The sequence below is a fragment of the Octodon degus genome, unplaced genomic scaffold (assembly GCF_000260255.1).
Source record: "Octodon degus isolate 3935 unplaced genomic scaffold, OctDeg1.0 scaffold00121, whole genome shotgun sequence".
Lineage (NCBI taxonomy): Eukaryota > Metazoa > Chordata > Mammalia > Rodentia > Octodontidae > Octodon > Octodon degus.
The window spans coordinates 1,064,038-1,080,807 of NW_004524697.1; the positions used below are offsets into that span (position 1 = coordinate 1,064,038).

Here is a 16,770-nt window from a genome sequence, read left to right on the forward strand (position 1 = left end):
AGGTCAATTAAGACTCAGGACATATGAGAACTTGTACTGTAATGTCATGTACCTCAGTAGTGTCCCACATTTTCTGATCAAGAAGATTATGGGGCCAAAGAGGAAAGTGATCGATGACATAGAGTGGGCCTAAGGAGAGTCACATGGGGAGAAGACACTCTCTCAGGCTTCCACAGAGAGCACATTGGCCAAGCAATGGCCGTGACTCATCCACATGGCTGCACTGACAAAGGTTCTACAATCTGAGGTACAGGATCTCAGGATAAATCCTGAGGGGGTTTCACTGACCTTCTCAGACCAAAGAGCTACAACTCTTGTTGCACAGGTCCTGCTTTACCTTGGTCTTAACCATCCAGTAGAAAAGTATGAAGATGAAATATAGGAAGTAAAGTCATGCTGTTATGTTGAGCTGTGGGGGACTCAGGTCAATAATTTCTGACATTGCCAGTTAAACAGAAGACCCAATGCTATTATGGGCTACTGAACTCTTTTAGAATATTTTGCTGAGTTTACACACCTATAATATTCAATAACAGAACTTAGAAAAAATGGGGTATACAGATGAATGTCCATTTTGTATCTGTGTATTCAAAGTGGTTGGGGTAGATATATAGTTGCATTCTCTTAATGAATAGAATTATTTGTTCTAATGGTGTTTGCAAATAGGATCTCAAGTCCGCATCTTGTACAGCAATTAACCACTAAGAAGAATTTATGCAGTGTGTTATTTGTTGAATCTGTACTTCCGATTGGATTTGAAACTGTCTCATTGCTATCTGTTTATCAATAAAATTTTGAAAAAAAAAAAAAAGAACTTTTCTTTCTACCTGGATTCTGCAATGAGGAGAAACGAACCACCAGCCATCACTGATGAAATATGTGCTTGTTTTCACATATGTTCCAACTGTTCATAATGGCAGCAAAACCAAGGAAAGTGATGCAGCATAGGCTGTAAAATTTTCAAGGAAAGCAAATCACTCCCATGAAAGCAAAGACAATGCAGAGGAGGTATGCGAAGGGAGGGAGGTGTGTGGTGGCACTGTTCTGCTGTTCCACTGTTCTAATTAGTAGTTACAAGAGTGCTTATTTATAATCATTAAACTGTTACAAGTAACTTATGCACCTTTCTATATTTCCAATTACCCATTAGAAATTCAACAAAGCAGGCCAGTGAGATAGCTCAGGGGACTAAGCACTTGCTTAGGCAAGCGCGGGGACCAGGTTTGATCCCCAGTACCACATGCCATGCTGGCCGTGCCCCCGGGCAAGCTGAACTGGCCACTGAGACCAGGAATCATGGCTCACACCTGTAATTCCAGTGCTGGGAGGCTGAAAACAGGAGGACCACTGTGAGTCCAAGCTGCATAAGGAGACCCTGTACCAAATACATATTAAAAAAAAGAAATTCAATAAAGCAAAAGACAAATTCATAAGCATTTGTTTGCAGTTTGTTGAATCCATTTCTAATATGAATTACTTTGTTCTCCTCCTACCATTATTTAAGTATCACCACAGTACCAAGTCAGTATTAAAAATCAATTATTTTATCTTCAGAAAATTATTAAATGTTCTTAGCTGCTTATACAACATACTCACATAAATCAACATACCCAGCTTATCATCTCACTGATTCTGCATCTGTAGATCCAACCAGGTGAAGTTAAAAAATATTTGAAAATTTACACTGTAGCTGACCTGTGCTATGCTGTTAGGCCTACAAGGGTTGCATCTGTACTGAACACAGATATATTTTTGTTATTGTTCCCGAAATAACAATTTGGGGGGTTATCTGCTTTTAGTTTTGTTTTAGTAATCTATGTAGCCCAGGCTGGCCTCAAACTTGTAGGGATCTTCCTGCCTCAGCCTCCTGAATGTTGAGATTGCAAACAGGTGATGCCAGTTTAAATAATAAGCCTTTACATAGCATTTATATTTCATTATACATCATAATCCACATTTTAATCTAAAGGAGGATAGGTTATATACAAACTTCATACCACTTTATGTAGAGCATTTGAGCACTCTCAAATTTGTTATCTGTAGTAAATTCTCGGGAATTATTGTCTCTCAAGAATACCTAGGTTGGGGCTGGTGAGATGGCCCAGTGGTCTAAAGCACCTACTTAGAGCAAGTTTAGCAAATCACAGGGACCGTGGTTTGATCCCCCAGCACCACATGCCAGCCAGCCCCGCCCCCTGGTGGGCTGAGCTGGCCACACACACACACACACACACACACACACGCATAAATAAATGTTAAAAAAAAAAAAACCTAGGTTGACTGTCAATAAAATTCATTGATGACACAACCATTTTCTTGTTTTTGTTTGATTTACTCAAATGTACTTAAGGCTGTCCATATAGCTCAGGGGACTAATGTGCCTGCTTAGGCAAGCACAGGGACCAGATTTAATTCCCTGGCTCCACATGCTATGCAGTGCTGGGCCTGCCCCGCCTCCGAGGCTTGCTGAGACAGTGATTGAGACTGGGCATGGTGGCAAGCGCCTGTAATCCCAGCTCTGGGGAGGCTGAAAACAGGATCACTAAGAGTCCGTGTAGTAGGACCCTGTACTAAAATACATTTTAAAAAATGTACTTGAAAAACAGGCCTTCCTACTATTAAACTGACATTCAATGAATTTATACATGTAATATATGCATAAAATCTTAGGTAGCCACAGGAACTATAACAAGTAATGCTATAGCCAGGAAGCAAGGTTTTCTTAAGAGAAAGTCCAAAAGCAGTAGAAATTTGCTACTGTATGCCTGTAATCCCAGCGCTGGGGAGGCTGAGACAGGAGGATCACTATGAGGCTGAACTGCATAGTGAGACCTTATATCCAATAAATAAACGTTTATATAAGAAATCTTTTATATACTGAATCATAGTGACAGAACAAACTATAAAGGGCAAAAAATATTCTGGACTACTTATGAGGCTAGAAAGTTTAGTTCTGTAAGATAACTTTCAAATGTCAGTGCCTGAAACCATTAAAGCTACTATGTTCACCTTGAGAAAATCCTTAATGCCTGCATGCTACAGGCAAAATGAAGAAAAAAAATATTAACAATGATGATGATGTCACTCCCTCGTGGGGTACTGTGGAGGGCTGGTCAGCTCAAGCCAAGTGAGCATAAATGAGAAGTGATCCTATGACCATCTGTGCAAGATTCACGCTTCTAAAGTAGTTGTTTCTGTAAAATGATTCCATTTCCCAGGTGCCCCTCGAATCACACAGGGCTGTGCAGTTCTTTCTCACCCTCAGAACAAGCCAATGATTCAATTCTCTGAGCCAAGCTCATTAAAAAGATGAGCCCGCTCTTTTCTTCCACCCACCACCATCCAGCTTGAGGGTAGACTGTAGACCTCGGGGTGACAGTCATGAGAGGAAACTCAGCAGTCGCATGATGTGGAAAGTTGCCTGAACTACACTGGCTTATGTATTTTTACAAAAACAAATTGTTTTCTTAAATTAATGAAACCTTGAGGCTATTTTAATAGGGTATTTAATTGGGCTTTCAAATGCTCAAGCAGCAGCATTTCTCCTTATAAAAATAATTTTAAACTTTTACAAGTATGATGCAGCTAATATAAAGTTGGTTTGTCTCTGCACACACAAGGATTAATATACAGGGGAGTCTTACAGCTGCCACAGAAACTGCAGCAGTAGAACTGCCCCCCACCACTGAACACAGTCTAAGAAGGTACCTCTAAGAGATGGGGACCTGAAATCACCCCCTTCGTGGAGTAAGTTGGAGGTTCGCTGACTACCATCACAGAAACAGAACGTTCAAGATTTGTCATGAGGCATGAAGAGGTTTATTAGGCAGAAAGTACACATGTGGGAGGAAAGCCAAAGCACCCAATTTACAGGTATATTGTTATCTTTAAAACCTTTCAGTTTTTGTTTCCTGGAAAAGGGCATTGTAACCTTGGCTAAGTTTGTCCTAAAGCTGTAATTCTTAGAAGTTTGATGTTAAAATTACAATTTTCCTGTCTTTCTACCTGTATGTCCTAATCTCTCAGGACAAGCCTCCCAGACTTAAGAGCTGAGAGCTGACCACACCACTCTGGGAAGACTTTACACCATCCAATCGCCATAGGCTGGCTGCTTCAGCTCCCCCTCATGCCCCACCTCTAAACTCCTCTTAACAGATTCCTTCCCACTCTGCACCAATTCACTGACGGGGAGGTGATACACTTTCCAAGTCCCTAACAAAGGCAGCACAGGGACACAGAAATGATTGCCCTTAGGTGTGGAGATGCTTTTGTTTCAAATATTCCTTCTTTCACTAGCTCCTCTATTTTTCAATTCTCAGGTGCCCACTTCTAACCAGACTCACCTATGTTTACACACATGAAAACCTGCAGTACTAACTTGAGGCAATTGGCTGAAATCAGAATGCCTTCAAGAGGTAAAATAGCAGTGCTTAAAGACAAGGCATAGGGTTCCACTTACAAAACCAAAATCTAGCTGATCTTATAAAATCCTTGATAAAAAATAACTTGGGTTAAATATTTACTCTCTTTAACTTCATTTTTCTATGGTTCCCAGGATCTTAGTTCTCATAGAATTCACTGGCAAATGTGTGCCTTCTGACAAACTCCTTTCTCTTTTGAGATGGAGGAAGAATAAGGTTTCTACAATAAGTAAATTCAGTGCAATCATTTAAATGATCCAGATGTGCTCAAGCCCACAGGCAAACTGGGCTCTCAGTGTATTTTCACAAGGATCCGCGGTGGTACTTTGTTTTGGTGGGTTTTTTGGGGGTGGGGTGGGGTCAGGTCCAGTAGAATTTTGCAGTGTTAAAGCAAATAAATATACAAGACACTCTTATCTGCAATAGCCATCAAGTACCATTTACTTTTACTGGACAGTCCGAGTCTGAAAGGCAAAAGGAAGGCCGAGCTAACACCTCCAAGAGCACAGTTATGGAAAAAGCAGTGCTTTACAGAAGAGTATAGTGATTAAAAAGAATCCCCAGGGCTTAGTCTCATTAGAAACACAACTTCATCATACTTATTGGGCACCTATCATGCGCAAGGCACAATGGTAGGTGCTAAAGAACATATAGACAAATCTCACAGCCTGCCCTGGAAGAGCTTACAGTCTAGGAGCAGTCTCTGGATACTGTAGATACCTTTACCTCTCATTCATCCTCCCAAAAAACAAGCTTACTAGACTTTTTTTTTTTCTTCTTCTTCTTCTTTTTAACGCTTGGAACAAGGTCTCACTTTGTAGTTCAGGCTGGCACTAAGCTGTGTCACTCAGGCTAGCCTCTTACAGGATCTTCCCGCCTCAGTCTCCCCAGTGCTGCGACTATAGGTGTGCACCACCACACCTGACTAGACATGATTTCCTTTTACTTTCAGTTCAGCAGGTTCACACAAAAACCTTAAATCTGAAAGTTTACTTGCAAACAAAAATTTTCATTAGAAAAATGCTGTTTATTACAATTAAGAAAATCCCCATCTAGTCAATAGTCTTGTGAATTTTTTTCTTGTGAGTATGTATTTTGGAAGTAAACAATCTACCAAATTGCATCAAAAACATGCAACTTTTGAAAGCGGTCTCAACTTCTGGCAGTCTCTTGTAATGTAAAAACTGTTAAAGGAAAGTTTCACAAAGGGGTAAATGTCTGTTTGCAATTGAAGTCCATAGCGTAAGCCTATCACATGTTGAAGAATTTTTTTAAAAGCACCCCCATTAACCTATAGCTCCAAATTCAAAACTCCAGATTCATGTAGTCCATTTATAAGGTTAACTGGCTGTCTAAACCTACCAAAGTAAATTCATTCCAGAAAAAGATAATGATCTTTCTATTTTATCCTCGGGAATTTCTGAAAACTTGTTTTCCTTTCAGAAGCAGGAAATTAAAATATAACCGATTACAGGGACAAAAAATACTGCTTCTTAGCTCTTACCTAGGTTAAACTACTAGAGAAGGGTACATCAGCATTACATATTAAAATGATCTCATTTCTATCTGTATCTATTAAGACAGAATTATTCTCTTTTCAGAATCATGTCTGACATTTCTGGTTATGCTGAGTTTCTTAGTAATCTGAAGCCTTGTATCTTTGTAGAGATTTAATGAGACTTCTTTACAATTAAGAATATGGTCAATTTTTCAAAATGTATAATTATAGTAGACTAATAAAACTGTACACACCAAAAACAAGTTCCTGAGACACAGTGTCTTTATTCTCATGATGGAGCATACTTATCCTGAGCAGTTTCCCTTAGTTAAGTAAAAATAGTTTTATTCGCACTGTGCTTCCTCAGTCTTCCTACTTCTCACCAAACTCCAAAAATATGGCCTTGCCAAGTAACAAACTGTAATTTACATATCAACATTTATCTCCAGACTAATAGATCCACTGACCATAAAAATATAATAAACTGTTGAACTCAAACTCTGCTCTGTTAAAACTGCAAGCTTGTGTTTTCTCTAATGAGAACATACCCAAGTTTTGTATGATTTGAAACTTACAGATGATTTACACATCCAGTGTTTGTACAAAGTAAATGAAGTAAAATGTAACAGAAATAAAGTCAGATCAGTACAAACTATGTATTATCACTAAGGTGCTGTTTTGTTCTGGTTCTCGGCTGAACAGATGACTCTTACAAAACTGTGTGGCTTGAAAGGATACCACTTAAGATAACCTGACCAATTCTGTCATTTTAGACACAGAAACCAAGACCATGAAGCTTAATCAAAAAGCTGGGAGCCAAACCCAGTCTATTCAAAGCACTCTATCTCTGCCCTTTTTGCCAGTTTGAAAAACTCATATACACATTTTTACATGAACCATACAACAGCTTGTAAATGCATGTAACTAAACAATGATATATTTCATAGGAGGTAAATAAAACAAATATTGGTCAATTTAATGTGTTCTTATAAAATTTTAGCCCTTTTGATTGCTGCTGATAGTAAAACTAGTGTTTGGTCTTGCTTTTAAGGGTACCTGCAGTTGCAATTTTTGAGATGTTTATCTGCCCACTAAAGAAGTTGTATGCAATATGATCACATAGCCAATAATATATTATATATTACTCTCAAAATTAGTTTTACATTTTTTTTTATTTTGATATAAGTAAAATTAACTTATGAAGTGAATGAAATGCTACTGCTACCTGAATTGGTGGTACCTTCAAAACTCGTCACTTCCATATATGCAAGAAACCAGTTCCAGAAGTGATAGAAAGGTGTCTGGGTAATAAGAAAACATTATGAAAACTGTATGGGAACTAGTTAATCAATAAAATGAGCAATAATCTTGGCGAATTAGAAGACTTTCATTCAAATTTTAACTTCATTCCTGGCCAGTTATTTACTTTGGATCAACTCAATAAACTGGGTTTTAGCTTCTTTTTATCTGCAAAGAGCTAAAAATGGCACTATATACCTCACTAGTCACTGAGCACAACATAACAACAAATACATGAGAGGGCTTTGTAATTGGAAAATCACAATACAAATATTATTACTTCAAAAATAATTAAAATGTGACCTAGAGGGAGCTGTAAATGATTACCACTTAGTGGCACTTGGCATGCTCACAAGAACAAACTTAAATTAGGAGGAAACCATGCAAGCACTTTCATCTTTCAATGGCAATGCTAAAAATTATACAAAGATATGTAAAGAAAGGTTTTTAAAAAAAGCACTGAAAGACACACATTTGGTTGACTCGAGATTTTTAACGAGTGTGAATGATTTATAGGATCTAAAGAGGTATTCATTCTTTAAGTGAAGAAAGCTGCTAATCATTTAAGAAAACAAGGTTTGTGGGTATCCCTAAGACAAATGAAATAAAATTCTCTTCTGGCTTTTTGTAAAACCAGGCTTATAACAAATAACTGTTATTAATTTTTCCTGTAAGCTATCATACCCTAAAGATATAAAAGAATGTCTACAACTAAGTCACACCCAACATGAGCTTTCATAAATGCAAAGCATAAAATTCAGAGTTCTTATGACTCTTTAGGCACCTGAAAGTTTTTAACAACCCTTCATGCTCACTTTATATTCCATAGAGAACAATGGAAATACAGCGAATACTTGAAATACATCTTTTTTTTTTTTTTTACAAGTCCTTTTTATGTGGTTGATTTATTTCTCTAATACTCAGCTCTGGTGACTGTCATTGTTTGTAAAACTGTTTAATCCTTTTCTTCAAATACGTCTTTGATATTTGTACATCAAAAAGAAGGTAACAACTCCCCCTAACCAAAAAAAAAAAAAACAAAGGAGAGAAGAAAAAGATGCAAAAGAAGAGATAAATGAAATATAATTCATTAAGTATAAAAATATGTTGTTTCAAGTTCAGAATAATTTAATAGCTCTTTGTTATTTCATATGTATCTGGAAATGGGACAGATACATGTCCAGATCCTGTCACAAGAGGTAGAATTCCAGCATTTGGTACAACATTCCACGATAGGGTCAAAGTGACATTCCTGTTTCCCCTAAAAGACAGAATAAAATTAAGTCAGAAGAAAGATTTCTATATTAATATAAGTATTTCAAATCAAGCAATGAGGCATCAAATATTTTATCTGTGACTATTCTTAAAGCGAATGCTAATCTGCAAAAAGAACTATGTTCTCATGTCATCTAAAATTCAAAGATACTGCTAATGATACCAGCATTGCATTTACAGCATCCCTTAATGACCAACTAAACTCACTTATAGTTGTAATTAATACGACTACGAACCAAAAGTTCACATGAGTAATACATCGTGAACATAAGACTTATACTAGGAATCAGAGACAGTAACACGAAACCGAATTCTGACATTTAGATGTGCACCACTTATGAGAAAACCCAAACCCCATGACACAGAGAAGCTGTAGGCCTTATTATTTTGGCTATTATACTTCACACACTAAAAAATAATTACTGTATTTATTTTAGATCCCAATTTATGTTCCTTTACAATCTTCAAGTTCAGGACTATGTAAATACTTCTCTTCAAATTTTCCTTTTAAACCACTATCATTTTTCTTTGAAATAAAAGCACATCTTTTTCTCCCTTTCACCTCTTATCAAATGTAAAAAACAACAAAGAATGCTCACTTGAGACCATTTCCATCATCAAAGAAGAAGTACTTCGTTTTCATGTCTTTCAACAGCAGCCTTGGGTTATCACCTCTCAGAACAATCTTGTCCCAAAGGACAACTTGGTTCAGGGCCTACATCACAATGAAAATTAGACAACTCATCAGGAACAGCATCTTATCACTTCAAATCAAAATCCTACTAGGCAGGAAGTTTCACACAGTAAACAGAACTCTGATAATCTTGCTGCATACAAAATGATTTTTTTGGAGAGAAAAATATTGCCCAAAAATAAATCATTATTTTTATTAGGTGAATAATACTGAACAAGGGAAAAAGATAAATGAGATACTCATTAAATATAAAAAGAGCATTTCTTTTGCTACAAGTCAATCCTATTACATAGGCTCCTCATAACTTGCCAGAAGGCTTCACATTTATATGTGCTCCAACATGAGATTCTCAGAGGAGCAGAGGAATTAGAATCCATTAACAGGGAAAAATTCTCTTAAGTCCTTTTTCCCTGCAAAACTTCTAATACCTCCTACCCCAGAGGGAACCTTAGGTAGTGCTGGGAAAAACAGAATAAGCCAGTCCTAGCTCAGCACATAATACAGGCTTACTGCTGCCAGATTAAGCTTATGAGTAGGACTTTCCATTATCAAGAAATTACTAAAAATGTATTTTTTTTCTCTTTATGTTAAAACCTTATATACATCATTGTCTTATCGCGTCAAAAGGATAGGTCAGACAATTCTTTAAAGCCACTATATTCCAACATATTTCATATAAATTTTAAAAATTAGGATTATGAAGTAGAAAACACATTTGTGATTGCTACAAGGTTTCCAAAAATTTAGTGTTGCATTATCATACATTAGTTTCTGAGACTGATTTCTCACTGTGTGAATGCAGTAACATAAAATGTGGAACAGTTATACCTGAAAGAAGTTTTAAGCTACATCTTACAGCTTCTTCCTAATACTAAACATAATCATTAAGATTGAAGAGCCGAGAACCAAATGGTGAAATTCAACATTTTCCTACATATTTATTTTCATCAAAGCAATAATGTGAAATGCCAAATCAGTATTAACTTACTAGTTATACCAGGGTAAACCACAATTATAAATATAATTAGATATATTCATTGTAAAGTGATATTTTAGTAATTTGTTGAAACCGGTAGAATATTTTCAGGTGTAGTTATTACTTGTTCCTTTAAGAATAGTATTTATTTTAATGTTCTGTCTATTCTAAAGAACAAGTATAAAAACACATATTCCAATGTTTTTAGTGTCTAACAACATATCTGGCATAAAATTTATGTTCCAATCAAAGTATAATAAAATGCTAAAATCTCTAATAAATGCATAAATGGAGACCCACCCTTAACTACAAATACATTAATAACAGAGTACTTTTGGGAAACACAACATATAAACATGTTAAATCTACATTTTTCAGTTTAATATTTTAAATCTATCACTTTATACCTTTGGTACCAAGACTAAAATAGAATCTAAATATTCTACATAAATATCCCAATATGTAAAGTACTCTTCCTATAGCAAAAGCCCTCAGTCATACTTGACTAACAGCTCTCAATTATAAACTATTTGGAATTTGTTTATTTAGTCTTTATGAGACAGGGCCATGATACGTAGTTTAGGCTAGCCTTGAGTTCACTTTGTAGCCCAGGCTAGTCTTGAACTCTGATCCTCCTGCCTCAGCCTCTTGAGTGCTAGAATTTCAGACATGCACTATCACACCCAATGATGTTTTAACAGGGTTTAATTTAGCAATTTAATAGCTTTTAATTATGAAACTTACAAAGTATAATTCATAATTCAAAAGACCAGTTCAAGTACTTATGAGTTGTAAATATGACATAACTCAAAAACAAAATATTTCTCAATAAGCAGAGACATTACTTGTAGAAACAACTCGACTACCACAATAAAGAGAAATATTCGGCACTAACATGGATTCTAAAATAATCTGCAATGATTCAATAGCTTTTAGTAATCTTTACAGTTTTTTACTGCATATTTTTGTAATGAGTTTTATTTAATATAGGCCTTACATTTCATTGATTCAATTACATTAACAAGTAGCTTTCTAATCATAACTGTAAAGAGAATATTTAGACTAAAGAGTATTTAACTGAGAAGCAATAATACGTTCTCATTTCATAGGAAATGCAGAGCTCAGTAACATCTTTCCTGGTCTTAACCCTGGCAGGATATACCAAGAATTTCTCTTCACAAATTATTTTGAAAACAAACTCTCAAAGTATGTATCTGTTTATAACATACAGTGAATACGTACTAATATATAACATCAATAGTGAATATGAATTTCAATTCTAAATAGTCTTCTAGATGGTTAAATTTTGTCATCCAACTTATTATTAGACTATTTTTGTTTTTATAGTTTTTTAACACAACTTAGCAGCTGGAAACATGAGGAGTCTCTTTCATTTTACAAATGTTGACCAATATCACCATTACCTTCAATCTGCAATTTCATTTATGAAGTACTCATAAAACTTAAATTCTTTCCCTTTTAATTTTAAGTTAAGGGGTGGGGAAGATAGCTCACAGCATAAGTGTCTGCCTGGCAAGCCCAAGATCCTGAGTTTGATCCCAGGCACGGACACATGGACATGGACACGGACACGGACACGGACGGACACGGACACACACGGACACACACACACACACACACACACACACAATTTAAGTCAAAGAAGTACATCAACAGAAGTTCTAAATTGTTTTCCTTATATATCATACCTATGGATAACTTTGTATTATATTATTCTGGAAACCACAATGCTACAGAAAAAACAAGAGGTTACCAAAGAAGAAAATTTTCTAACAGAGCCACCTCTCCGTAAGATTGTGACTTTTTTTTATTTAATTAAGTTTATTGGTACATCTCAGGTATATATAATAACCACATTCACTACAGAGAATTTTTACCTATACATGATACAACTTTTTTCTTTTTTCCCCACTGTGAATAAGCAGAAGAAGAGGGCTTAAAGGGAGGGTAGGGAAATATCAAAAAAACCCTGCAATTTTCTTAATAAGCAAAGCAAGACAGATTCTTTGACTATATAATATTTACACTAAAAGTATAACACCTTAAATAAAAAAAATTACTTAAATATACATACTTACATTATTTTTTGTTGAATATTCTGCTGATAAATAAAGAAACAACTGCTTAACATTCCAATCAAATATATTCTCTAGATGTACACAAATTAAGGAATATATAAATTAGAAAGGAGCACACATTTGACAATCAGATCTTATTTTTCAATTAATTATCCACAGCAATGAAGAGAGTCCAGAAACTTACTGAGCCACTATTTAATACAGCGGATATAAAATATAAATGTATTAAGAAATCCAGCCTATTCCAAAGTCAGAGTCAAAAGGAGTATCCACCACTATTCATGCAAGGTTTACAAACTGAATTATTTTAACAAGAAAATAACAAAGAAAACCAAAACCTAATCTCATGTAGCATCAACCTACATGTCCAAAACAAAAAAGATTTAATATTCAAGCACTTATTATTCCACTGGAGCTTTAAAGTATTAGCAATCAGGAACATTAAAATTTAATAATATACAAACATGAACTACGTGCAAGTAATTAACCAAGGATAAATTTTAAAAGTTGTTTTGGTTACCTGAAAGTAGAGATCAAAACACCTCAATGTGTGAAGTCCATGGAGTGCAGGGCATTCTAGAATTAACTATAAGACTGATACCTTTTCGGGGAAATGAGTTGACCTGATCTTTAGATTGATAAATCTATTTATTGTGGCAATAAATCTATTAATCTAAAGATCAGTGCTATCATTTTATTATGTATATTTACATGATAGCAACAAATTTGTTACATTACACTTTTACATATGTCCAGTCGTTCAGAATTAATCATTTAGAATTGACACTTAAAACAGTTCTCTGAAATAGATGCAATTTCAAGTATTTGCAGCATTAAGAAAATCTGAATAAAGTACAAATAATGAGAGTGAGAATATATAAATCTGGTAGTCAGGATATTCTACTTTTGTGGTAAATACAAACTTTTTAATTTTTTAAAAATGACTTAAAAGTATGGCCATACAGTTTAGTGTAAGACTTTTCTGACAGCATATTCTTTCTAGTTCCTAAAATGATGCCTTTAGAACTTATTCCTAGTCTACTTTTCAATCCAGTAATTTATTTCTGAAAAATTACAAGTAATTTCATGAAAAGATAGAGGAACAACATGTAAACTCACCAGCATATGGTCTACTTAACTGTTCAGACATTTGCTTTTTATACAAATTCAGACTGCTCCCCCTAAATAATCATCTTTAATCACGAGATCATACTAAGGCAAGAGCTATTAGGCCAAATATGGCAATGAACAACACACCCAAGCTATAAACCTACGACCCTAAAGTTTAAGGGCCAAATGAGGATGATCAAAAAGTGAAAACTCAAAGAGAATTAAATCATTTCCATTAAGGTAATTCTTTTCCGTAAGATTTCTACTTATAAAAGTTCTTATAAAAATAATTATGACAAAATCCTAACACAGCTTAACACTATTTTGAGATTGGTTTTTCATACTATTACAAATGCTATTTTTCATACTATTACAAATGCAATTAACTTTAAACATACATTTTTCTTTACTACCAAAACATATGGATTCCTTAGGACTATATATTACATACAAGAAGTATGCAACCCGAGTTCTGGTAATACTTTCCTTCTTTCATCCAAATCCAAATGACCTAATTATTTTTGCTAAACAAATTCCAACATTACTTGTGAAGATTTCAATCAACTGTCAAATTCAATCAACTGAATTTACATTCACAAACTGACTCATGAATCTATGAAGTTTTCTCTAAGAACAAATCACACTACTTTACTGATGAAAATACAGGAATTGCCTAGGGCCAGCCAAATAGCTCAGCAGATTAAAGTACCTGCAAGCAGGCACAGGAGCCAGGATTCCAGGCCTACCATGCTGGCCCCGCCCCCAGGGTCCCCTGAGATGGCAACTGAGACTGGGCATGGTGGAAAGCGCCTGTAATCCCAGCACGTGGGAGGCTATGAACAGGAGAATCACTACGAGTCCAATCTGGCAGTGAGACCCTAAACACCCTGTAGCCCCTTCCCTAAAATACAAAAAAAGAAAATATAAGAATTTCCAAAGTTTAGTTGGTTCAATGTGAGATAGCCATACACCCTGTTCCCCAAATCACTAAATACCTTTATTTCACAAAATCATACAGAAAGCATGAAATACAGCATTTTCTTAAAGGATATCCACACTTATATCAAATGTAATGAATCCCAGGTCACTTCTTTCTCTAGGTCCAGTGAAGTCTTCCACATTTTTTCTAGAAATAAAGATAAAAATTTTACCATCTTTTATATATAACATCATGAGAAATTCACATAAAGTGAAGGACTGGATCCAGTTGTGTGCTAGAGTGAAACTGCATTTCCACAAAGAAAAAAGTAAACATAGAAACACCAAGTGTAAAAACAGGATACACATTCTAATTCAATATAAAAGATCTTCAGCTACTTTCATAAACCTTCACAGACTAACAAGACCCAACGGAAAATAAATACTGCTAAAGAAAAAAAAAAAAAAAAAAAAAAAAAACTGAAGAAAAGCAATTATGACAAGATGGTGTAGAAAATTAGCGACAGCTGCTTATTCATTGAGCATTTAGGACATGTCAGAGCAGTTAGCATTTGTCACCATGGTCTCAAGTCGCAAAATAAGAGTGCCTTTTAAGTATTTCATTTTAAACAAAAAAAAATTAAGACCCAGAAGAGTAGGAAACCTGCTCAAAGTAACAATTAGCATTTGTCCGGTGTTTACAATGCGCCAGACCCTTCAACACCAGCTCACTGGCAGGACTGATCTCCACCCCAGGTCTATTTAAATTTCAGTGTCTAACGGAAATTGGTACAGAAGACAAAAAATGGGGGACAGGGTGGGGGTGGGGGCCAACAGGTGGAAGGGTCGCTGTTAGATGACCGGCTCATTGGCGATTCTGACAAATCAACCTAAGGTCAGAGACGGATTGTGTTGAAATCAAAGACAGAAGTGGTTGAGAATGAGAAAAGATCTACTACAAACAGGAGGTAGTGAAACGACAGTCATTGCGAAATTCTATTTTTGGCGTCTTCAAAGATTTACTCAAGTTGACTAAAACACAATACACCGTTACGAGGACGAAAACGTCGCGACAGAGGCTGGGAGGTGAAGACCCTCGCAGCGCGCCGCAGCAACCCCTCTGCTCCCGCCCGCGAGGCGGAAGGCGGCGGGGCGTGGGGCGTGGGGCGTGGAGCGGGCCCTCCGTCCCCGGGACCCGGGCCGACGCGGCGGTGGCGGCTCGCTGTTGTGTTGCGCCCTCATTGGCCGGCCCGGAGGGAAGTGAGGAACAGGAAGCGTCGGAGGCCGGCCGAGCTGGGCGCTGAGGAGCAGCCCGGGAAGGTGCGGCCGGCGCGCTCCGCGGCCGGGCTCGGTGCCCCGCTCGTCACCCCGGCCCCGCCGCCCGGCCCCGGCCTCACTCACAGCATGATCCGCGAGACGTGCAGCCGCACCGGGACGCTCCTGTCTTTGAAGGCTGTGGTGATGAAGCAGCCGAAGGTGAGCGCCGCCATCACGCTCAGCGAGAAGGCGAACAAGGAGTTCGCGCGCGACAGCACCGTATTCATCGCGACCGTCCGTCCGGAGCCCTGTCTCCACACAGGCAGCGGGGCTCACGTTCCCGCGGCGGACCGGCTCCCTCCGACCCGCGCCGCCCCCCGTGCGCACGTTTCGCGCGTGCGCGCGCGCGCGCGCCATCCCTGCCCCGCCTCCTTTCCGGTCCTCCGACGCGCGCGCACACGCCCACCGGGGCACGCCCACCGCCCGGGTGGCTCCGCGCTGAAAGGCGCCACTCGGCGATCAAGCCTCCCACCGCAGCCAATCAGCGACGAGAACGTAGGGTGTTGGTGCGCGCCGAGCACCGCCCCCTCCAGTTCCGTCTTTCTCCGCTTCCGCCCGAGTGCAGAGCGGGGAGTGTGGGCTGCCTTCCTGCAGCTGTGGGATTCGTAGTCGGAGGTTTGGACAGTGCAGTCTTCATTTTTATGTGCCACTCCTTTTTTTTTCCGTTAAAAACCAGCAAGACGAGGTGGTTTAGAGTCTGACCTGATGTGTCGTGTTTGGAAGTGGTACGTTACAAAACGCCTGGTTCTGTTTCCTCTTATAAACTCGGTCAAATTTAGAATTTCCGCTTTTTTGGAGATCTGGGGAGAAGGAAGAAATGAGGCCTCCGAGGTCCCTAGAAGCAGACACGGCCCAGCATTCGGTGCCTTTCCTGTCCACGTCCAACCTTAGTCCAATTCCTGTTAATACTGTACTTTCTACAGAGTAAAGATGTAGAGAGTGCCTGGTGGATGTTAAGGTTGATGTTGTCTGTTCTAAATATTCGCCCTTTTGATAACTGAAAGGATAACCGCCCAAAGCTGTTAGAAGCGAAGGCAACAGTCGTTGTGGAGTTGCTGTACAGCACCACATAAAACACATGTAGTCAGTAAGCAGTCGATAAGCATGAAGTTAATTTATCACCTGCTCAATTACCCGATAGCTTCTAGGTTCTGACTGTGCCG

General features: G+C 37.8%; 1 protein-coding gene across 1 annotated transcript; it reads right to left on the reverse strand.

The window, feature by feature from the left end:
- Positions 1-5,205: 5,205 nt before the first annotated feature.
- Positions 5,206-15,971, reverse strand: Spcs3 (signal peptidase complex subunit 3). The gene is made up of 5 exons (XM_004640219.3): positions 15,692-15,971; positions 14,425-14,498; positions 12,263-12,339; positions 9,093-9,208; positions 5,206-8,479 (listed from the first exon to the last, which is right to left on the reverse strand). The coding sequence occupies exons 1-5, from the start codon at positions 15,832-15,834 to the stop codon at positions 8,347-8,349; spliced, it is 543 nt and encodes a 180-aa protein (XP_004640276.1). The 5' UTR covers positions 15,835-15,971; the 3' UTR covers positions 5,206-8,346.
- Between the last annotated feature and the right edge of the window lie 799 nt (positions 15,972-16,770).